Source organism: Sus scrofa, chromosome 2 (genome assembly GCF_054392235.1).
Source record: "Sus scrofa isolate SSC_HxYL_T2T_F1_AM1 chromosome 2, Sscrofa_HxYL_maternal_Yorkshire_Landrace_v2.0, whole genome shotgun sequence".
Taxonomy (NCBI): Eukaryota; Metazoa; Chordata; class Mammalia; order Artiodactyla; family Suidae; genus Sus; species Sus scrofa.
The window spans coordinates 18,114,164-18,137,003 of record NC_139384.1 but is presented as its reverse complement, the minus strand read 5'-3'; the positions used below and the strand labels follow the sequence as shown (position 1 = coordinate 18,137,003).

The following is a 22,840-nucleotide window of genomic DNA, read 5'->3' as shown; positions in this document are numbered from 1 at the left end:
TGGCGCCCTCTAGGGGAAGACTGGTTCTCACAGTCAGACAAGCTTCTCAACAAGGCAGGCGTGTGTGAGAACAGAAGCCACAGGATAATAAACATGGCACATTTTCCTAGATCATCTTTACTTGGAGATTTTTTTGGGGAAAAGAAGTAGGTAATGCAAAACATTTTTATATTAAAACAAATGCAGATAAAATTGAATAGAATATAAAATTTACATTACTTTTTGAGACAGAGACATCAAAGACATTTCAAGGTAAGCTACCCATGAGCTTCAGGCTATATTCCTAAACCTGGGGGAAGGAGGAGACCCTGCATGCTCTAATGTTGTGGGTGCTGTTGCTTTGATAGGGAAGTAGCAAATTCTTCTGAGAAACAGCAAATTAAATGCTTACTCATTTGGCAACATCCCAGCGGATTACTTAAATAAATGAAACCAAATGCTTTCTCATTTTTGAGCATTTTAACCTGCTTTTAAAAGGCCTGAGTAAATAAGAGCTTTATGCTTGAGTGGAAATTTATTTCCATCAAGAGTGATTTTTTTCCCCCTCCTGCAAATGTTAACATGCCTAACAGAGGGTATGACATGCGAGGAGGTCAAATATCCTAAAACCCTGTGGACTTAAGTCTGTCTGCATTACCAGATATGAAGTTACAAGAACACCTTCCAAGGGTGTCATCAGGAATGAAAAACAAACTACTCACCTTCTGCAACAAAAAAGGAAACAAAATAAAAAACTGAAGATTATATATAATTAGAACTGTATAATGATGTAATTTACGGACTGACAAAGACTTAGCTCTTAGAGAAGGGGGCTAATGCTATAGTATTACGACAATAAGAATTGCTTTTGGAAAAAAAAAGTCATTATGCTTCTTTCCCAAATCTTACTTATTCTCTATAATTGTACTTTTTGCTGTTGTTGGTGACAATTTCCTGCTTTGCAATAAATAGACGACCAAAGGCATGGGTGCCTCATGCGGAGATTTTCTAAGGTAAGTCAGCAGTGTATTGTCCATTTTTGAAGTTTGAGAGACAAGGTTAATCAAATAAGCATAGAATGGGAGGCAGATCCTGGTGGATTCTGCTGAGTTTTTAGGATCTACAAAAGAAAAGGGAATTTATAACCTCCCATATCGTTTGCCTTATTAATTTTCTTAAGTTTTACAGAACCATTTCTCTTTCTTCTTGGGACTATACTTTTCATTTTAAAAAGCCTTAAATTATGGCTCAAATCACAGGACGACCTGCCTATAACTTTAGGTAAATGCAACATTTTTCTTGAAGTAAAATAGTCTGGAGCAAAAAGGTCCCATCTCAGAATAGTTAAAGGGGGAATCTCAGTAGTTAATTATGTTGTACTGGAAAAAAAGAACAAAAAAGGCAGACAACAAACACCTCCATTTTCCCAAGATTAAATGATTATTAAAAAAGCGCACCACACTGTATAGAAATCAACATTCTCTCCCATAATTCTGTGCATCTGGGACTATAGAAATGTCACTGTCCCTGCCCCACATCTTCAAATTAACATTCTCAGGTCACAACAATAAGTCTTCCCAAAGGGGACCTTCCGGAAAAACAAGCTATTTCCTCGGCTCATATTTCCCTGGAAAAAAAAAATAAAATAAATACAAATAAAGTCTAGTGTGAAAATGAGGTCAGCCAGTCCAAATCAGCAGAGACATCCAACTGGACATGTTTCTGGGAGACGTGACTAAAATGACCCGGATAAAACTGGGACCATCACCAGAGTAGCAATTTCTATTCTCCGACACAAGCTGAGTTTGCATGGAACTAACTGCTTTTACCACACAGATTAAGGCAAGAATTTCTTTTTTTTTTTTTTTTTTTTTTGTCTTTTTGCTATTTCTTGGGCCGCTCCCGCGGCATATGGAGGTTCCCAGGCTAGGGGTCGAATCGGAGCTGTAGCCACCGGCCTACGCCAGAGCCACAGCAACTTGGGATCCGAGCCGCGTCTGCAACCTACACCACAGCTCACGGCAACGCCGGATCGTTAACCCACTGAGCAAGGGCAGGGATCGAACCCGCAACCTCATGGTTCCTAGTCGGATTCGTTAACCACTGCGCCACAGCAGGAACTCCAAGGCAAGAATTTCTTACTTATCTAAACAGAATTCCCAGTTTGGATTCTGGCTCTGCCGCTTGCTATCTGGGTTATCAAACTGGTCAATACATACAAAGTGTGGAGAACAGTGCTAACACACAGGAAGTGCCAGTTTTTATTTGTTTTGAATGGAACGGTCTGGTTCCTAGGGAATACTTAAAAACTTGTAAAATTAAAGCAGTAATGTTGTGAGCTTAAGGGAGGAGACTCTCAAGTCAGAGAGCCTGCATGTAGATCCTACTCTCCCAAAGACAGGCTGTGTAACCCTGGGTTACTCAATGGGCATTATATAACCGTTCAAAGTCCCAGTTTCTTCATAAGTGAAGTGGGCTCATCAAGAACGGTATCATCCCTCACATGGTTATTCTGACGGTTACCTGAGCTGATACATGAAAAGCTCTTAGCATGATGCCTGATATACAGCAGATGCTCAAACTATGCTGTTGTCTTAATCACTTCAAGGACCAACTGTTCCCTAGGTAAGGTATCAGATACTCTAGTAATTTTCTATCTGCTTTCTTTCCACAGCGAGGGATTAGTTAGAAAGTTGGGAAAGAAGGACCACTTTACTTTTAAAGGGGGACCACAAAAGGAGACTGTCCAACAGAGAGTGTAAAACTCAGAAGGAAACCCAGAGTGTTGCTGTTAGGTGTGTCCAGCACCCATTTAAATGTCCTTCCTGTGTACAGAGAGGGGCTTGCTGGGCATGATGAGCAAAAGTCCCTCCAGCTGCTGGCAGGCCTTTCCATTCAAAGTTCAGGCTGGGAAGCCTGAGCCCTGTGAACAAAGGCCTTTGTCATATGTGTCATTAGTGGTATAATACAATGTAACAAAGAGCTTCCTCATACACTTTCTTCTACCTACAGTCCTTTAAAAAGTGCTTCCCACTCAAAAACCGCTTTCAACTGAGGGCCATTTTAGGTGATTCCATATTAAATTTAGCATACAGCCATTCATCGTTTTGGTTCCTGATAAAGCTTTGCCTAGACCGATCAAGAATTGTGGGTTGTAGATGACTTACTTCATAGCAATGACAAACAATAAATTGGAGCCTGAAGAAAGTCATTTACTATTAAGACTCTAGAAGTAAGAGATCAGCTCTATCAACATCATTGTGATAAATAATGTCATAAATAACTTCTTATTCCTCAGTTTCTCTATATACTACAGGAAAATGCTTGAATATATTAGGAGATTCTGAAGTTATAAAAAAGTGAGGCTGGAAAAAATAATCTGAAATCGAGGATGTCTTTTTTTGTGTGTGTCTTTTTGCCTTTTCTTGGGCCGCTCCCGTGGCATATGGAGGTTCCCAGGCTAGGGGTCTAATCAGAGCTGTAGCCACCAGCCTACGCCAGAGCCACAGCAACACGGGATCCGAGCCACGTCTGCGACCTACACCACAGCTCACGGCAATGCCGGATCCTTAACCCACTTAGCGAGGCCAGGGATGACACCCGCAACTTAATGGTTCCTAGTCGGATTCATTAACCACTGTGCCACGACGGGAACTCCAAGGGCATCATTTTAACATCAGGATAACCGATTCCTCAGAACTTATTTGTAATTTGAATGTGATCTATGCTGAACCGTCTAAATCGAATAGTTTCTAGATCACATCTAGGGATTTCTTATTTCTTTATTATCCCTTCTGATGATTTCTAAGCAACACATTTTACTACTACGCCAGAGGGACACATGGAACACTGTAAAAGATACATTAATTGGTAACCACAGGATGACCTACAAGAATTAACCTGGGGTTCCAGAGACATTTAAGAAAACAAACAAAACCAAAATAAAATAAGAGGAGCAGGGAGAGAGAGCGGGAGGGAGAGAGAAACAGAGAAGTACCTCTTTTTGTAGCATGCACCAGCAATCTATCCAAGAAGTATATATCGGGGAATAAGGAGGGGATCCACCAGCAAGCCTGGAATAGAAAAAAAGATTAGCTATTGAAGGTAATAGTTACAAAACATTCTCTCAAGAGTTCAATAAATTTTTGTCAAAATATTCTACCTAGAAGGTTCCCTGAGAGGCAATTTAACTTCTAACGAAACAAATTCTATTGGAGCAAGGGAAAGACTGAGCATCCAAAAGGCTTCTCCCCTGTATACATATACGACGTTATATGTTCCGACACACTACATGATTTATAGTGCCTGTCTCTGCAGTGTTGAATAAAAATATTATCATTTTCTTCTCTTTTCTGTATTTTCTAAATTTTCAGCCATGATTATGTGTTACTTGAATAATAAAATAAATCAATATTTAAAACAAAACCAAAAAACCCAAAAAGGTTCTCCCTCCCTTATATTTAGGTTTTGAATCAATACATAAACAGAACTTTCAATCCAGCATGTATTTTTAAAAACATCTACGTTTTAATTTGTGGACAAATGAAGTTCTAAAACACAGAAATTATAGGATGAAAGAGCAGGGAAAAATGATTTAAAAACTAAGTGGTATTCAAAAGATCCAAACGTGACCATGGATATAAGCGGGCTCCAAGCTCTTACTCAGGTATAACCCATAATCAGTTCCTCTCTATAAGACTGTAAACAGCAGTAATACATCTAACTTATCCTTCAAGTCTGCTCTGGGCTAAAATGTGGCAGGTGTTCCACAAATCACCAAACCAACAGAATATAACGTGGTATGTGCTCAAAACTCTATCCAGCTACCTATTTGGCATCTTGTTTGAAAACTGTCACATGTCTAATGGTATACTGTGTCAGTCACTGTATTGGAACAGACTTTTGAATTAAATCAAGAGGCAAGGAGTTCCCGTCATGGCTCAGTGGTTAACGAATCCAACTAGGAACCACAGGTTGCAGGTTCGATCCCTGGCCTCGCTCAGAGGGTTAAGGATCTGGCGTTGCTGTGAGCTGTGGTGTAGGTCGCAGACGTGGCTCAGTTCTGGCGTTGCTGTGGCTCTGGCGTAGGCTGGTGGCTACAGCTCCGATTGGACCCCTAGCCTGGAAAACTCTACCTGGCCCAGGAACTTCAGCATGCCACAAGCACAGCCAAAAAAACAAAAGAAAACAAAAAAAAGCCAAAACTTTCTCCATGAAGCCCCTGTAAAAAACTGGTATGGGCTGTTGTTCAATCCCTGACATGCTTTTTGACACTTTCACAAAAGAGAAAATAAAGATTTAAAATAAGGGGTGGGGGGAGAAGGGAGTGGGATGGACTAGGAGTCTGGGGCTAATAGATGCAAACTATTGCATTTGGAGTAAATAAGCGATGAGATCCTGCTGAACAGCACAGGGAACTATAACCAGTCACTTATGATGGAACATGATGGAGGATAATGTGAGAACAAGAACACACACACACACACACACACACACACGTATGTATGTATGACTGGATCACTTTGCTGTACAGTAGAAATTGAGAGAACACTGTAATCAACTATAATGAAAAAAATAAAAATCATTAAAAAAAAAGATTGAAAATAAAAGAAAAATGTGAAGGGAGTTCCCGTCATGGCTCAGTGATAACAAACCCCACTGGTATCCAGGAGGACGCGGGTTCGATCCCTGGCCTTGCTCAGTGGGTTAAGGATCTGTGTTGTCATGAGCTGTGATGTAGGTTGCAGACGTGGCTCAGATCTGGTGTGGCTGTGACTGTGGCTGTTCCAATTCAACCCATAGCCTGGGAACTTCCATGTGCAGCAGGTGCAACCATAAAAAGCAAAAAAAAGATATAAAATAAAAATAAAGTAATTCAATAATTATCCTATCCTTTTCAGAAAAGAATCTATACAACTGGCAAGTGCACATTATTTACAAGCACTAGGAGAAATATTATTTATGCCCTTCTTTATTCCAAAAAAGGATATGAAGTAACTGTTTATAATGTAAATTGATGGCACTGCTGATACATGGGACAGAGAAAAAAAATCAGGAAATCTAATCAACTGTACTTTTCTTACCCAAATTCCTAGGACGACTGTTTGGCCTGTCAGGCACACAGACAGCCAACTACAAAGTAAGAAATCCAAGGCACTTACCCACAGTTGTTGACAGCCATAAGGTTAGAGACAAGCACAAAAGGATATGTCAACATACTGGCAAAAAACTGTAAAAGAGTAAAAAAGACAGCTGAGTTACTAGGTCATCTCTAATCTCTTCTCTCCTCTCCCTTAGACCTAGTGCCACTGTGGTCAAATACTCCCACAGTGGCTTGCTTTCTCAGTATTCCAGGAAAGACTAAATTATCAATGCTCCCTCCTCTTAACATACCGTTGCATGCAACCTTTTCTTTTTGTCTTTTGCCTTTTCTAAGGCCGCTCCCGCGGCACATGGAGGTTCCCAGGCTAGGGGTCTAATCGGAGTTGCAGCCATCAGCCTACGCCAGAGCCACAGCAACACAGGATCCGAGCCGCGTCTGCAACCTACACCACAGCTCACGGCAACACCAGATCCCTAACCCACTGAGCAAGGCCAGGGATTGAACCTGCACCTCATGGTTCCTAGTCGGATTCGTTAATCGCTGAGTCACGACGGGAACTCCTGCATGCAACCTTTTATCCAAAGACCAGAAGACTTCTTTCTCTGTGATTGAGCCCTAATTCAAGTAAGACTGACGGAGTTCCCGTTGTGGCACAGTGGTTAACGAATCTGACTAGGAACCATGAGGTTGCGGGTTCAATCCCTGGCCTTGCTCATTGGGTTAGGGATCCGGTGTTGCCGTGAGCTGTGGTGTAGGTCGCAGACGTGGCTCGGATCCCGCGTTGCTGTGACTCTGGCGTAGGCTGGTGGCTACAGCTCCGATTGGACCCCGAGCCTGGGAACCTCCATGTGCCAAGGGAGCGGCCCTAGAAATGGCAAAAAGCCAAAAAAAAAAAAAAAAAAAAAGACTGAACTTCATCACTTAAGAGAAAAAAGTAAATACAACTAACTACAATAAGCATTTCAAAATACCCCCGAAGAAAATAAAACACACGAGTATGTTTCCAAAGACAATGGAAACTACTTTAGAAGTCCACTACTGGAAGATTCCACATGATTAAAGAGGGTGAAGAGGAGTTCCCATTGTGGCTGTGGTTAACGAATCCGACTAGGAACCATGAGGTTGCTCATTGGGTTAACGATCCAGCGTTGCCGTGAGCTGTGGTGTAGGTCACAGACACGGCTCGGATCCCACATTGCTGTGGCTCTGGCGTAGGCTGGCGGCTATAGCTCCGATTAGACTCCTAGCCTGGAAACCTCCACATGCCAAGGGAGCAGCCCTAGGAATGGCAAAAGAAAAAAAAAAAAGACAACAACAACAAAAAAAGACTAAATAAATAAATAAAAACAAAGAGGGCGAAGAGTCCAGTACAGGATCATCGGGATACAGGGAGAAGGGGTAGAGCTGTGATAAGAAATGCCCACACACTCCCCTGGAAGCTGAACAGCACCAAACCACATGGGCTTGTTATTACTGTTACTGTGACGCAGGGGATTCTGGGTGATTCTTACCTCTGACAAACAGTAACAAATTTGAGAGACTCCTGAGACTTTAAAGCAGTGATGACACAGACTGAATTTAAAACAAAACCAAACTCCTAAAAAGTTTAAAAAGACCTGAAAAAAAACTCACTCCTGTGACAGCTTGGGAATAACTCTTCATTTCATTCATGGTGGAAACCTAAAATTGGAAGAAAGCCTTTATGAGAACGAGTAAGAAAATGAAACAGCTAACTGTTCCCAACTATACCAATATATTCTATTTCTAAATTACAAGTTTTTTTGACAACCTGAAAGTTAATTTAGAGAATGAAAACATAAGATACTGATTATGAACATAAAAAGGCAGTGGCCCAAAATGATCAATCTGATTCAATACACATATATTGCTAACCCGGTTCAATATTAACAGACAAGTTAGTGTTAGGTTAAGATGGCTTAGGAACAAATGTAATAGCCCCAGGATTTCAAAAACAAAGGGACGTGAAATTGGTAAGCTCTTTCCATGTCCTAGGAATATGATCCCTGGAAACCACATTCACTGCATATACTCAGGGACAAGTCATCACCTCCATATACCCCGAGCTGCGTACCAGATACTGTGGAGACCAGTCTCCACACTCAAGAAACCCAGCACATGGATTTAGTCCCACCCCTGGATGTGTTCTATTCTCCACCAGGCTATGGGGATGCCTGTGCACAGAGAGGCCGAGGCTGGAGAAAGATTACTTGTAGGGAAGGCTAATTCTCAAAACTGTCCAGGAATCCCCTTAACACTTCAGATTAAACGAAATACCTGAATATACTATAAAACTGTCCTGCTTCACAGTGTCCTCTAAAATAAGTTATCAATAAAGAAGTCATCTCCTTGCAGCATGGAGACAAGGTAGAGCTCTTGGGCTCACCCTGCCACACCCTAGGGACTTTCTAGGTACACTTCTCCACGGAAAACAGTACAGGCCATTCTCTTAGCCTTTAAAAACTTGACTATTAGGAGTTCCCGTTGTGGCACAGGAGGAAACGAATCCAGCTAGGAACCATGAGGTTTCAGGTTCGATCCCTGGCCTTGCTCAGGGGGTTAAGGATGTGGTGTTGCCTCGACCTGTGGTGTAGGCCAGCAGTTATAGCTCTGATTAGACCCTTAGCCTGGGAACCTCCATATGCTGCGGGTGAGGCCCTAAAAAACACAAGACAGACAAAGAAAAAACACCAAAAACCAAAACCCAAAAAACTTGGCTATTAATATTTAGCTATAGGAGGTCCCACTGTGGTGTAGTAGGTTCGATCCCAGGCCCCGTGCAGTGGGTTAAGGACCTGGCACTGCCACAGCTGTGGCGGAGGTTGCAGTTATGCCTTGGATTTGATCTCTGGCCTGGGAATTTTCATATACCACAGGCTCAGCCAGGAAAAAAAAAATTAGCTATATAATGATGAGTCTGGCACGTATCCAACTACTATCTTACTTTACAGCTCATCTAGCTGCCGGGTGAATACAATGCAGTTAGCACCAGAACATTTCATCAAGGAGACAACCTACCCCACTGTCCAGTGCATAGGTATTGACGAGGTAGGCCAGTGAGTTACAGAGCCACAAAGAAATGATGTCACCTAGGAGGCGAGGAATAAGACCCCTACATGAAGAAACAATAAAAATAAGAAGAACCAAGAAATGTGATCAGTAAAAAGATATTTCACTTAATATGATCACTTCTCAAAAAATTAATTTCAATTTACTCTAGAGAACTGAAAGGAAGTCAAATACCAGAATCTAACTAGTTCATTCTAGTTAATATTAATTATACTTGAGGCTAATCTCTAATGACTCTCATTCTCTTTTTAAAAATGCAGGTCAGCTACACCCCTCTAAGCTAAGGCTAATGACTCACTTTACCAGTCATAACTCTAAGCAGGACGTTGAAAAATTTGCCTAACTTTGGAGAAGAGAGTTAACAATGATTTTTGCTAAACTACTTAATATTCCAATTTGGCGGTAAAATGATGAGAAAGATTACAAAATGAGAATGGCCCCAATACAGATACACGTGAGAGGCATCAAAATCATGTTTCCAGGGCCTGGGCACCTTCGGGGAGGCCACGAGGAATAGTGGGACGAATATTACCGCACAGACTGAGGACCAGGGTGCAAAGGCCACTTCTACCACCCATCAGCTATGTGACGGGCAGCAAATGGACTTCCCAGAGTATGTATGTTTTTTTAAAATCTCTAAAATGAAAATAATAATAGCTGCCCTGTCTATATCTCAGAGTATTCAACGGTACTCAAAAATAAAATCAATTATATGGAAACACTCAGAAAATTAAAAAGAACCATTTAGTTAATAACGTGGTTTTTGCAATTTACAGAAGAACAAGGGTAGTAGCCTAAGGTCTTTCTTCCAAAGAAAACTCAAGAGAATGAATATAGTGCAAAAATGTATTCTCTCAGGAGTTCGCATCGTGGCGCAGCAGAAAGGAATCCGACTAGGAACCATGAGGTTGAGGGCTCGATCCCTGGCCTCGTTCAGCGGGTTAAGGATCTGGCATTGCTGAGAGCTGTGCTGTAGGCCAGCGGCTGTAGCTCCAATTCAACCCCTAGCCTGGGAACTTCCATGTGCCACACTCGAGGATCTAAAAAAAGGCCAAAAACCAAAAAACTTTCTCATTTTATCAGCTATACATAATTGAGAACCTATTATAAGGGTAGAAACTTGGAATGACTTAAATTGTCAAAACCCCCATTTCAAACATTTTAGATATCCAGGGCGAACATCTGGGACCTTTACAAGAGAATTTAAGTCAGAGGGGCCTAAACAGAGCTTAATATCAAGTAAACCCAAGAGTACATTTTCCCCAAGGATTAGTGAGGAATGAGTCATGTCCTCATCCTCATTAAAGCTTTCCACTCTCTCAAAAATCACACAAATAAGTCATTTACTCACGCAAAAAATCCTAGGATGCCCTCTTCCCGATAGATAGTTACTATGGAGTCACAAAGTCCACTAGGTTTAGAAGGAGGAAAGGTAAAAATACATTAAGATTATTTTGCAGCTATTAAAAAAAAACCAACAACGTTCAATTACCATTTTTGACAAGTCAAATTTATATCCCTCCTGCCCCTGTTTCTACCACCCTCACGCTGCAAGGAGAGTTGAATTTGGAGATAGAGGTGGACACATTACTTCTAAGGGTGTAGTCACAGGGAGTTAGGGTAAATTCTGGCTTCAGTGGCTCTGTGACGTTGAGATCCTGGGAAGCCTTCTAAACCTGTCTGGGCCCTTTTCTTCTATTATGCTTTTTTGTGTGGACCAAACAATATAAGATATACAAATGTGTTTTGTAAGCTCCAGGGCATCATAAAAACGTAAAATATATTATTCTAATACTTTGGCTCCTTGATCTTAATACGTGAGAACAAAAACACTTACCAGTACTTGGACTCTCTGCCAATGAACTGTACCATAGATCTCAAAGTGATCACTACAGAACACAGAGAAAAAGATTTGTAAAGCCACCTCAAGATAAATTTTGATAGCTCTTGGGTAGGGGGGAGACTTTTCCACCCTAAGACATTTTGCTATCTGGATAAATTGGACAAAAGCCAAAACACGGAGTTCCTGTCATGGCTCAGTGGTTAACAAACCCAACTAGCATACAAGAGGACGTGGGTTTGATCCCTGGCCTCGCTCAATGGGTTAAGGATCCAGCCTTGCCATGAGCTATGGTGTAGGTCACAGATGAGGCTCAGATCCCGAGTTGCTGTGGCTGTGGCATAGGCGGGCAGCTGCAGCTCCAATTTGAGCCCTAACCTGGGAACCTCCATATGCCACGGGTATGGCCCTAAAAGACAAAAAGACAAACAAAAGTCAAAAGATAGGCAAAGGACTTTAATGAATTTTCATGTCAACATATCTAAGTAATTAGGAGAGATTATGATACAAAACAACAACTGCAAACATACCGTGGAAGGGATGTGTGATGAGAGTAGCAGCAGAACGAGCCATCATCTCTCGAGTTGTCTAAAAACAATCAACACACACTTCTGAAATCTAAATAAATGACACTCAAATTCCTGTGGGAAGTAATGTGGGTGGATATTGCAGAATAAGAAAGTGAGCGACACAGCACTCCTACCCTTCCTGGAGTCAGGAAGAGTAGCCTGAATGGGATATAATACAATACACTGTCATTCTGGCAGACCTTTCACTTACGGATTTCAATGTTGTTACAGTTACTTCTCACAATTTCTCTGCAAAGCAGATTTCTGTTATCCCCTCAAATTTACAGATAAGAAAAACAAAAGCAAAGAAACAGGGAAAGTCATCAGCAGATAGAACCTAACTGGGGAGTTCCCATCATGGCGCAGTGGTTAAAGAATCCGACTAGGAACCATTAGGTTGCGGGTTCCATCCCTGGCCTCGCTAAGTGGGTTAAGGATCCGGCGTTGCCTTGAGCTGTGGTGTAGGTTGCAGACGCGGCTCGGATCCCAAGTTGCTGTGGCTCTGGCGTAGGCCGGTGGCTATAGCTCCGATTCAACCCTTAGCCTGGGAACCTCCATATGCCGTGTGAGCAGCCCAAGAAATGGCAAAAAGACAAAAGAACCTAACTGGGATAAAACTATGAGGCTTGTATTCAGATTATTAAGGTGCTCTCTCATTGTGAGTGATTTCAGAGACTCTGATATCGACACTGGACAAATTTCAGGCTCTATTTAATCTGTACCAATATCTCCAGGAGAATAGAATGATTTTGTTTTTCCACTACAACCCCATAACTACAGTATCTTATAGCTGCTATATTTACCGTAGCTTATCTTCCCTGACAAGGACTCTGTAAAGAGGTTAGTTTTAAAAAAAAAAAACAAACCAATGCTGCAATCATAATACTAGGAGGTAGTTTGTAAATAGATCAAGTCTGTGATTCATTTTTGCATTTAAACATTATCTTTAGTCATTTAGTTAAGAGATCCCTCACCCCTACCCCAATAGCAGTTCTAAGAGCCTGAAGGACAGGATGGACTAAATAAAGTTAAAAATATATAAAATGGGAGTTCCTTCGTGGCTCAGCAGTTAATGAGTCTGATTAGCATCCATGAAGACGCAGTTTCAATCCCTGGCCTTGCTCAAGGGGCTAAAGGATCCAGTGCTGCCGTGAGCTGTGGTGTACGTTGCAGATGTGGCTCGGATCCTGTGGCTCGGATCCTATGTTGCTGTGGCTGTAGGCCAGCAGCAGCTACAGCTCTGATTCGACCCCTAGCCTGGGAACCTCCATGTGCTGCGGAGCAGCCCAAGAAATGGCAAAAAGACAAGACAAAAGACAAAAAAAAAAAAAAAAAAGAAAAAGAAAAAGAAAAGAAAAAAAAAGATCAGCCTCTTCAATTTTAAACATGAAATGAATGGGCAAAATATATTTTCTTTCCTTCTTTTTTTTTTTTTTGTCTTTAGGGCTGCACCCTCGGCATATGAAGTTCGCAGGGTAGGGGTCAAATCGGAGCTATAATTACTGGCCTACACCACAGCCACAGCAACACAGTATCTGAGCCACACCTGAGACCTACACCATAGTTCACGGCAACACCAGATCCTTAGCCCACTGAGGGAGGCCAGGGATCAAACCTGTATCCTTATGGATGCTATTCAGATTCATTTCCGCTGAGCCACGATGCGAACTACCCAAAATACATTTTCTTGAAATGCACCTATTCCAAACAATAAGCAATGCTTTTTTCTCTATGTTCTATATACAGTAAAGCCCAGATTACAGTGATGATTCAATTTCATTTGGAAAAGACACTGAACATACAGGCCTGATGATCCTGATTCCAAAACTGCCACCCAGCTCTGATTTAGGGAAATCATAAGCATCTATCTTACCTCCTTGATAACTCGGTCAAAGGAAGAGGAAACTTCTTTCTGTACATTTCCAGATCCCGTCTCCTGGAAATTAAAATGAAAGAAGACACATATCTTAATGGTTCCCTGAATAGCAACACTTTGAGATAAAAGGGAAACTGACTGACTGTCCCTTCTCCTAAAGGGGACCCCAAAGAACAACAGCAGCTTGCAGGGGAATTGGGCTCATGCATAGAAATCAGCTCCAACATACCTCAACCTTGTCACACTCCTGGTAATGCTACAAAGGAAGAGAAAAGAAAAGAAAGGACGATTAGGACTATCATAGTGTCACTGAGATAGGACGTAAAAACTCTACTGACTGGCAGAAATTAAAATAGTTGATTTTTTTTTAAACTACAAATCTTTAATTAACTTCTACTTCTAATTAATCAACCAGAAATATGTGCCTCTGAGATGATCTTGTTAAGATATTAACATATTGATTGGTCAGCTCATAAAAATCTTATCTAAAAGAAAAAGGAAAAAAATAAAAATAAAAACCCGAGAACATTATTTACTAAACACATGCCTGTAACAGAAAATAAATTGGTAAAAATACAGCCTAGCACTAAGACTATGGGAAAAAACCTCAGGGCTTTTTCATGGAAAAAGCAGGTCCAATACCAAATTAGGTCAAAACGCTTTTCTTCACTATACAAAGAAGAGAGAAATGGTGCTTGGTCTGAGTAGCTGAAATTGCCTCACTTTCTCTTTTGTATCTCTGTTTCTAACCAAGCCAGAGAGTAGATGATGTTTTCTTCTAGAGAAGAGAACGCAAATACTGCCAGAGCTCAGAATACTGCATTAGGAGAGGAAAATATCTTTGGGATATTTCAGAAACAGAAGACATGCTGGCTGAAATACTTGCACCAGACAATTGACTGCCTAGCCATAACCAGATTTTAAAAATAGACATCACTGTCTTTTGCGAAAAGATTTACATTTTATAAAAAATCATCAGAGGCAAGAGAACAAACATGATTAAACTGAATGATAGCTTTTGGTCAAATTCCAGGTCTTTGGACAGAATTAATTCTAGCAGTTTCAGGCATCTTTAAAAACAGTCATTCATTTCTAGACTTTGATTTCTCACTCTGTTAATAAGGTTTTCTTTTTTTTTTTTTTGCTTTTCAGGGCTAAACCTGTGGCATATGGAAATTCCCAAGGTAGGGGTTGAATCAGAGCTGCAGCTGCCGGCCTACAGCACAGCCACAGCAACACAGGATCCGAGCCCAGTCTTTGACCTACACCATAGCTCATGGCAACACCAGGTCCTTAACCCACTGAGTGAACCCAGGGATCGAACCTACATCCTCATGGATACTAGTTGGGTCCGTTACTGCTAAGCCACAGCAGGAACTCATGTTAATAAAATTTTCAACCTGTCTCTTCCACATTATTTTGAACAGATTTCAATTTATGTATTTATTTATTTTGGTCTTTTTTGTCTCTTTAGGGCCGTACCTGAGGCATATGGAGGTTCCCAGGCTAGGGGTCCAGTCGGAGCTGTAGCTGCCAGCCTACACCACCGCCACCACAGCAACGTCAGATCCAAGCCGTGTCTGTGACCAACACCACAGCTCACAGCAACGCTGGATCCTTAACCCCCTGAGCAAGGCCAGGGATCAAACCTGAGTCCTCATGGATGCTAGTCAGGTTTGTTAATCTCTGAGCCACGATGGGAACTCCTGAACAGACTTCAGTTTAATTCTTTTTCTTTTAGGGCCACACCCATGGCATATGGAAGTTCCCAGGCTAGGGACTGAATTGGAGCTGCAGCTGCTCGCCTACACCACAGCCACAACAGCACCAGATCTGAACCTTATCTGCAACCTAGGCCACAGCTCACAGCAACACCGAATCCTCAACCCACTGAGTGGGGCCAGGGATTGAACCTGAATCCTCATGGATACTAGTTGGGTTCATTAGCACTGAGCCACAATAGGAACTCCTCAATTTAATTTTTGGTCAGATATACACAACACTTTCTTACAAAGGTTAACAGTTTTACCAACCCTGAATCAGTCTTTCTTCTTGACTGCATAAGCTACTTTTATTTATTTATTTATTTATTTGGTCTTTTTGCCTTTTCTAGGGCCGCACTGCGGCATATGGAGGTTCCCAGGCTAGGGGTCCAATCGGAGCTGTAGCTGCCAGCCTATGCCAGAGCCACAGCAATGCAGGATCCAAGCCGAGTCTGCAACCTACACCACAGCTCACAGCAATGCCAGATCCTTAACCACTAAGCAAGGCCAGGGATCGAACCTGCAACCTCATGGTTCCTAGTCAGATTCATTAACCACTGCTCCACGATGGGAACTCCTGCATAAGCTACTTTTAATACTAAAAGTAGTACCAGTCCCCTGTCCTATTTTATTCGGCTACATGTCAAATACATATTTGGGCATCTGTTTACGTCAAGTTTGTCTTAGTTTTCCTTTACATAAAGGAACTTGGTCTTGAACAGTAACTTTAATCTTGCTCTGACTCTAAATATAAACCTCCTTGAACTAGATGAGGACTGCTTTCCCAGATGACAATCCAAACCTCACTTGGGTAACAGCAACATTCTGAGCCAGAGTACTGTGTGGCCAGATAAGAGTTAGTAATCAACCCACAAAAAACATTGGCTCATTAACACTCCATCACTCTGACCCACAGGCCACTCAGAATGGTGCTTCTACATTCAGTCCACAGGCATGACACAAGGATAAATATAACGAATAAGAAAACAGCTTCCAGGGAGTTCCTGTCGTGGCGCAGTGGAAACTAATCCGACTAGGAACCATAAGGTTTCGGGTTCGATCCCTGGCCTCACTCAGTGGGTTAAGGATCCAGCGCTGCCATGAGCTGTGGTATAGGCCGCAGACAAGGCTCGGATCTGACATTGCTGTGGCTGTGGCTGTGGCGTAAGCCAGCGGCTACAGCTCCAATTAGACCCCTAGCCTGGGAACCTCCATATGCCACAAGTGCAGACCTGGGGAAAAAAAAAAGAAAGAAAAAAAAGAAGGAAAAAAAAGTTTGTAAACATTTGGAATTTAGTTTGAAAAGAATATACAGATTGGTTAGCATACTGCTATATTTTTGAGAGCCAAAGCACAAAAGATAACATATCCTTGATGCAGCAGGAGGCAGAATTATGAACTACACAACCAATTTGTTTGTATTCTCAACCATATTCATGCTGAACACCCTTCTCATGGACTGTTCTAAATGATACAGAATTTGTATTCACAACATCTTTGTAATATAGCAAAGGGCAGTTCTGTTTGACCTACATGGCAACTGGTGCAACTGAGAAACCAGTACAGTCAAAGTAGTAGGCTTTAGCATTTGAAGTTAAAAGAAGCTGGCACAACAAAAAATTCACTAAGAAAGGTTTTTTTTGTTTTTTGCATTTTAGGGCCTCAGCCGCGGCATATGGAAGTTCCCAGGCTAGGGGTCCAACTGGAGCTACGGAGGCTGGCCTACGCCATAGCCACAGCAACACCAGATCTGGGCCGAATCTGCGACCTACACCACAGCTCAAGGCAATGCCAGATCCTTAACCCACTGATTGAGGCCAGGGATCGAACTCGCAACCTCATGACTTCTAGTCGGATTTGTTTATGCTGTGCCATGACGGGAACTCCAAAAAAGGATGTTTTGATTTTTTTTTTTGTAGTTGTTGTTATTTTTTGTCTTTTTGCCTTTTCCTAGGGCCGCTCCCTTGGCATATGGAGGTTCCCAGGCTAGGGGTCTAATCAGAGCTGTAGCCACTGGCTTACGCCAGAGCCACAGCAACTCGGGATCCGAGCTGCGTCTGCAACCTACACCACAGCTCAGGGCAACGCTGGATCCTCAACCCACTGAGCAAGGCCAGGGATCGAACCTGCACCTCATGGTTCCTAGTCGGATTCGTTAACCACTGAGCCACGACGGGAACTCCTGTCCTGATGTTTTTAAAAAACATTTTATAAAACATCTCAAACATACAAAAAATTAAGAAAACAATTCACTTATGTATCTCCCATCAAGGTTGAAAACATGTTAACATTTTGACTTTTGCTTAAGATTTCTTGCCTTTGTAAAATAAAATGCCATGGATATAGCTAAAGTTCCACCCTTCATTTTGCCCCCCTTCTCAAATGTAACCACTACCCTACAGTCAAATGAACTCTTGGGTGAGGTTTTCTTAAAATACAAAAACTTTCAACTTTATTCACTATAACACATCAACCATACACAAAATACAGATGCACAATGGAATAAATAACTAAACAGCAAATATCCACATAACCGTGATGTAGATCAAGGAAAATCATTTCCATTGCCCTAGTAATGCACCGTCCCTCTTTCTCTTCTTGCGAATAAACACTGTCTTGACTTTTACGTTGATCTTGCTATGTTAAAAAAAAAAGCTGGGAACAGAAACTACTTCACTAAGAGTAACACTAGAATAAGAGGAAAATAAAATAACTTCAGAAAGAAACATATATTTAACTAGCTTCAGTCCTCCTTCAAAGAAATAAAATGAGCTATACAAGAGCTCAAATAAGTGTATTTAATTTCTACTCAGAACTGATCCAGAGGAAGAAGCTTGTGTACATCAAAATCAGTTATTTCATTTTATACAAATTCTCCTTGCTTTCCAGGAAAGAATTAAGAATGGATGTTTTGGAGTTCCCGTTGGGGCTCAGTGGTAATGAACTCAGCCAGTATCCATGAGAACTCGGGTTCAATCCCTGGCCTTGCTCAGTGGGTTAAGGATCCGGTGTTGCTGTGAGCTGTGGTGTAGGTCGAAGAAGCTGCTTGGATCTGGTGTTGCTGTGGCTGTGGTGTAGGCTGGCAGCTGCAGATCCGATTCAACCCCTAGCCTGGAATTTCCGTATGCTGCATGTGTGGCACTAACAAGAAAAAAAAAAAGAAAAAGGAAAAAAAAGGGTGTTTTTCAATAAATGTTTTTCAAGAGGAAGAACGGTCATGGATAGATATCTGTATCTTTGAAATTGCTCTTCATCAGTAGAACAGACTGTACATAAAAGGTAATCTGGAGTTCCCGTCGTGGCGCAGTGGTTAACGAATCCGACTAGGAACCATGAGGTTGCGGGTTCGATCCCTGCCCTTGCTCAGTGGGTTAACGATCCGGCGTTGCCGTGAGCTGTGGTGTAGGTTGCAGACGCGGCTCGGATCCCGCGTTGCTGTGGCTCTGGCGTAGGCCGGTGGCTACAGCTCCCATTGGACCCCTAGCCTGGGAACCTCCATATGCCGGGGAGCGGCCCAAGAAATAGCAACAATAACAACAACAACAACAACAAAAAGACAAAAAAAAAAAAAAAAAAGGTAATCTAAATCTATGGGAAAGTGGATTGATTTCCTTCTTACCTGTAAAACTTTACCATGGACAACAGTTCCAAGGACCCCTGAACATAGTCTTGGAGTTAAGCCTGTGAACAATCCACGCTTCCCATCGATGCTGGCGATGTGCTGAGCTAAAAAAACAAGTCAGAGATTTACATTCTAGTTGGAAGAAATCGTTATGTAAAAATTTCAAGAAAACACGCTTCCTATTTATGTTCTTTCAGTAATTGTAATAGCAGGAGCCTATCACATTCCTCAGTGTCATCCAATTCCAATGAAATCCAAGACACCTACCATAACAAAAGAGGCCAGGAAGCTGACATACTTGCCGCCCAAAAATATTTCGTCCTATTGTTGGAGGAAGAGGCTCATATCCCACCTTTAAAAACAAGAGAATATATCAATACTAAGCAATATTTCCAGGAATGCCTGGGTTGCAAGTTCTTAAATAAAGAACAATATTAGGCTTTTAACACAAGTTAAAAATGAAATGTATGTTTTCCAGGACAGTGATGATATATGATACTTATAATTTTTTGGGGGGGGTGTCACTTGATTAAGACTGGTTTCAAGTCTAGATACGCATGTTGCAACAGAACAAAGGGTGGGGGGAAAAATGTAATTGTAATGTATACATGTAAGGATAACCTGATCCCCTTGCTGTACAGTGGGAAAATTAAAAAAAAAAAAAAAAAAAAAAAAAGACTGGTTTCAAAAAACTCCAGGTTTTCTTTTGGCTCAAATTCTACAAAGTAAACCATATAGCTGCCGAGATACACTAATATCAAGCTGAAAACAGAATAGGGAATCTTCTGGGTTAGGAAAGCTACAGTTTACAGAGAAGGCTCAAAAAATTTTTTCTAAAGAAAATCTAGCACATTTTTTAGGCGTTTCCATTGTGGCTCAGGAGGTTACCAACCCATCTAGTATCCATGAGGATGTGGGTTTGATCCCTGACCTCACTCAGTGGGTTAAGGATCTGGTGTTGCCATGAACTGTGGTGTAGGTTGAAGACATGGCCTGGATCCCGAGTTGCTCTGGCTGAGGTGTAGGCCCCTACCCTGAGAACTTCCATATGCTGCAGGTGTGGCCCTAAAAAGCAGAAAAAGAAAAAAATCTAGCATATTTTTAATATTTGGACAAAATGAAAAGACTAAGCCAGCGTCAACTTAATATTTGGCTAGCAAGACAAAACACTCAAAAGGCAAATGCAGTTAGAGCTGGATAATTCATAACTTGATAATTACAGGTCTTTGTTAAACCAACAGGGCCATTTTATTTATTTACTTTTTTCCTTTTTTAGGGCCGAACCTGCAGTATAAGGAAGCTCCAAGGCTAGGAGTCGAATCAGAGCTGCAGCTGCTGGCCTACACCACAGCCAGGGTAACTTGGGATCCAAGCTGCATCCTGAGCTACACTGCTGCTTATGGCAACACTGGATCCTTAATCTGCTGATTGAGGCCAGGGATCAAACCCGCATCCTCATGGATACTGGTCAGGTTCTTAACCTGTTGGAGACACGGTGGGAACTCCCAACAAGAACCATTTTAGAATTGATGTCATCATTTTACTTCTATGATATATTCAGACTCTAGTGCCATAGCAATACTTGAGAGAATGAACACAGTCAGACTTGGTTTTAACTTTCTATTGCTGTGATTCTTAACCTGTTCAACTAAGTAACTCCTGAATGAACTCCCTGAAAGTGTTACTATTTTTAAAACTGACTATTTGGGAATTTTACCAAAACCCCTGAGACACTTGGCAACACAGGATGTTGTACAGCAGGGACTAAGGATATTCAAGTTTTTGAGGCAGGAGCTCTGAATGTCACTAGAAAAACTTGCCTCCTGGATAAGGACTAAGTAATGGGCTTATTTACTGCAAAAAGCTGTCATCTCAGAAGTTCCCGTTATAGTGCAACAGAATCAGCAGCGCCTCTCTATCACTAGGATGCAGGTTTAATCCCTGGGCCTGGCACAGTGGGTTAAAGATTTTCACAGCTGCGGTAGAGGTTGCAACCGAGGCTCAGATCTGATCCCTTGCCCAGGAACTCCATATGCCTCGAGGAGGCAAAAAAAGAAAAAAAAAAAGAAAAGAAAAGAAAAGCCATCATCTTCAGATATTATCTAGCTACAAATATGCCAACTCTAGACGTCATGATACATTTCAAAGATTTTGTTGTTAATTTAAATAACTTAAGAATAGACTTTTACACATAGATTCTGAATCTACACAAATCAAATCATCAATATTTAATAAATGGAGTCCTCCCTAGTGTGTTGCTTCTTTTTAACAGAAAAGTAGAGGACAGGGGTTCTAAAAACTGCTCCCATCCTTGGTACTATGCATGATGTAATTCCATCAACTCTCTACAAAAAGTGAAAAAAATGAATGACCTGCCTATCACAGGGAAACTTTGAAAGGCAATTGAAAATACTATCTAACAGTTGATATCTGCTGAAACCTGGCATACTTGACTGAGAATATAAAATACCATTTAAGAACTATTGCACAGTAGATTAGAAACTAACATACATACTTAAACTTGCTAAAACTCTTTTAGCTGAACTGATTTCCAGCTCTGACAGATGTGAATTTCACTGTCATGAGCCATATGGGCTGCTGTTGGATCCTTCAGAAATTTGACTCAGCAACCACTTCATTATCACTTCTGAATGAGCTCCTTGTTTCTCTAGGTATCTGGTGCTAAAATCTCAGAAGAGAATAGCAGCAGCTACAGCAGCAAAAAAAAGAAAAGAAAAGCTAACAAAACGTTGGCTCCCCTCTAATTTCAGATTTGTCTTCAAGAGATTTTAAGTCTTGCATTTGGGGCCCAGGAGGAGAGATGAATTCTAATTTCAGAGATGCGGAGAGGGGAGGGTTGGGAAGTCCTTGGCGATGCCCGGCCTGGATCAACCTCAGGTTAGAAAAAACAAAGTTCAGAGAAGCCACTGGGCAGGGCAGGGAAGGACAGGGCAAGGCGGCAGTTGGCTACCGGGAACGGAGAGGGCCTCCCCACTTGACCGCGAGGCGAGATCTCGGGAAGGCCCAGGGCCAGTGGAAGCTCCGCGCGCGGTGGAAGTTGTCCCTGCGGGGAAGGAAGAGGCGGGCAGCAAAGGAGCAGCATCTCGGGAGATTGAAGGCCTGGGATGGTTGAAGCCGGTCCTCAGGCACCGTGGGCAGCGGCGCCTGAATAAGGCGCCTATCGGGGAAGGGAATGGCGAGGACTCATACCTGGATGAGCACCTTCACGTACATGAGCGGCTGGGACAGGATGGTGAGACCGGAGCCCAGGAGCACCTGACTGGCCGCGTCCGCCATGATGGCACCCGCGGACGGACAGACAGACGCAGCCACCAAGCGACCGAGCCGGTCCCAGATCACGTGCCAGGGCCGCCGGCTTCACTGGCCTGCCCGCGGCGCGCGCGCGCACGCACGCAGCGGCGCGCGCCTCTCCGCCCAGTCCCCGCCCACCGCCACGCCCCAAGAAACGGCAGGCGCTCGCGAGCGGGAGCAGGGGTCGGGGCGGGGCTTATGCCCTCCACTAGGAATGGCAGTTTCTCTTGCGCTTGCGCGGGCTGGAAGGGCCCAGGCGAAGAAGAATGGGCGTGGCAATGGGGAGTGACCCTGGCCGCATGGGCAAGGTCAGAGTAATAAAAATAATTGAAAAGGGATCTTCGATATTCTTCGCCTCTGCACTTGCTTTTTTGGCATCAGCAAAGTAAACTCTAAGGACTACTCAGCATCAGAATCATAATCTAGTGGCCAAGAAAAACTAGATAGAATAATGACTCCATCAGGGGGTTGCTATTGGTGCATTCATTCATTCATTCATTCAGTTAATGTTAAAACTTCTCGGAAACACATTTTCTGACCTATATTTAAATTCCCCTCCCCTTTGGGAGTTCCCGTAGTGGCGCAGTGGTTAACGAATCCGACTAGGAACTATGAGGTTACGGGTTCGGTCCCTGCCCTTGCTCGGTGGGTTAACGATCCGGCGTTGCCCTTGCCGTGAGCTGTGGTGT

General features: G+C 42.4%; 1 protein-coding gene across 1 annotated transcript; it reads right to left on the bottom strand.

Moving 5' to 3' along the window:
* Positions 1 to 101: 101 nt before the first annotated feature.
* On the bottom strand, positions 102 to 22,222 carry MTCH2 (mitochondrial carrier 2). Its single transcript, XM_003353877.6, has 13 exons — positions 22,050 to 22,222; positions 19,107 to 19,191; positions 18,837 to 18,943; positions 13,684 to 13,710; positions 13,452 to 13,514; positions 11,540 to 11,597; positions 11,007 to 11,058; positions 10,521 to 10,580; positions 9,119 to 9,212; positions 7,715 to 7,762; positions 6,141 to 6,208; positions 3,977 to 4,052; positions 102 to 1,606 (listed from the first exon to the last, which is right to left on the bottom strand). Exons 1-13 carry the CDS (start codon positions 22,134 to 22,136, stop codon positions 1,520 to 1,522), a joined length of 912 nt encoding a protein of 303 aa, XP_003353925.2. The 5' UTR covers positions 22,137 to 22,222; the 3' UTR covers positions 102 to 1,519.
* Positions 22,223 to 22,840: the final 618 nt, after the last annotated feature.

Coding starts and splice junctions, on each gene's coding strand:
- MTCH2 (XM_003353877.6), bottom strand. CDS start 22,136: ATGGCGGACGCGGCCAGTCAGGTGCTCCTGGGCTCCGGTCTCACCATC. Junction 11,059..11,539: donor CATCACACATCCCTTCCACG/GTATGTTTGCAG, acceptor TGTGTTCTGTAG/TGATCACTTTGAGATCTATG. Junction 10,581..11,006: donor GGCAGAGAGTCCAAGTACTG/GTAAGTGTTTTT, acceptor TTCTAAACCTAG/TGGACTTTGTGACTCCATAG.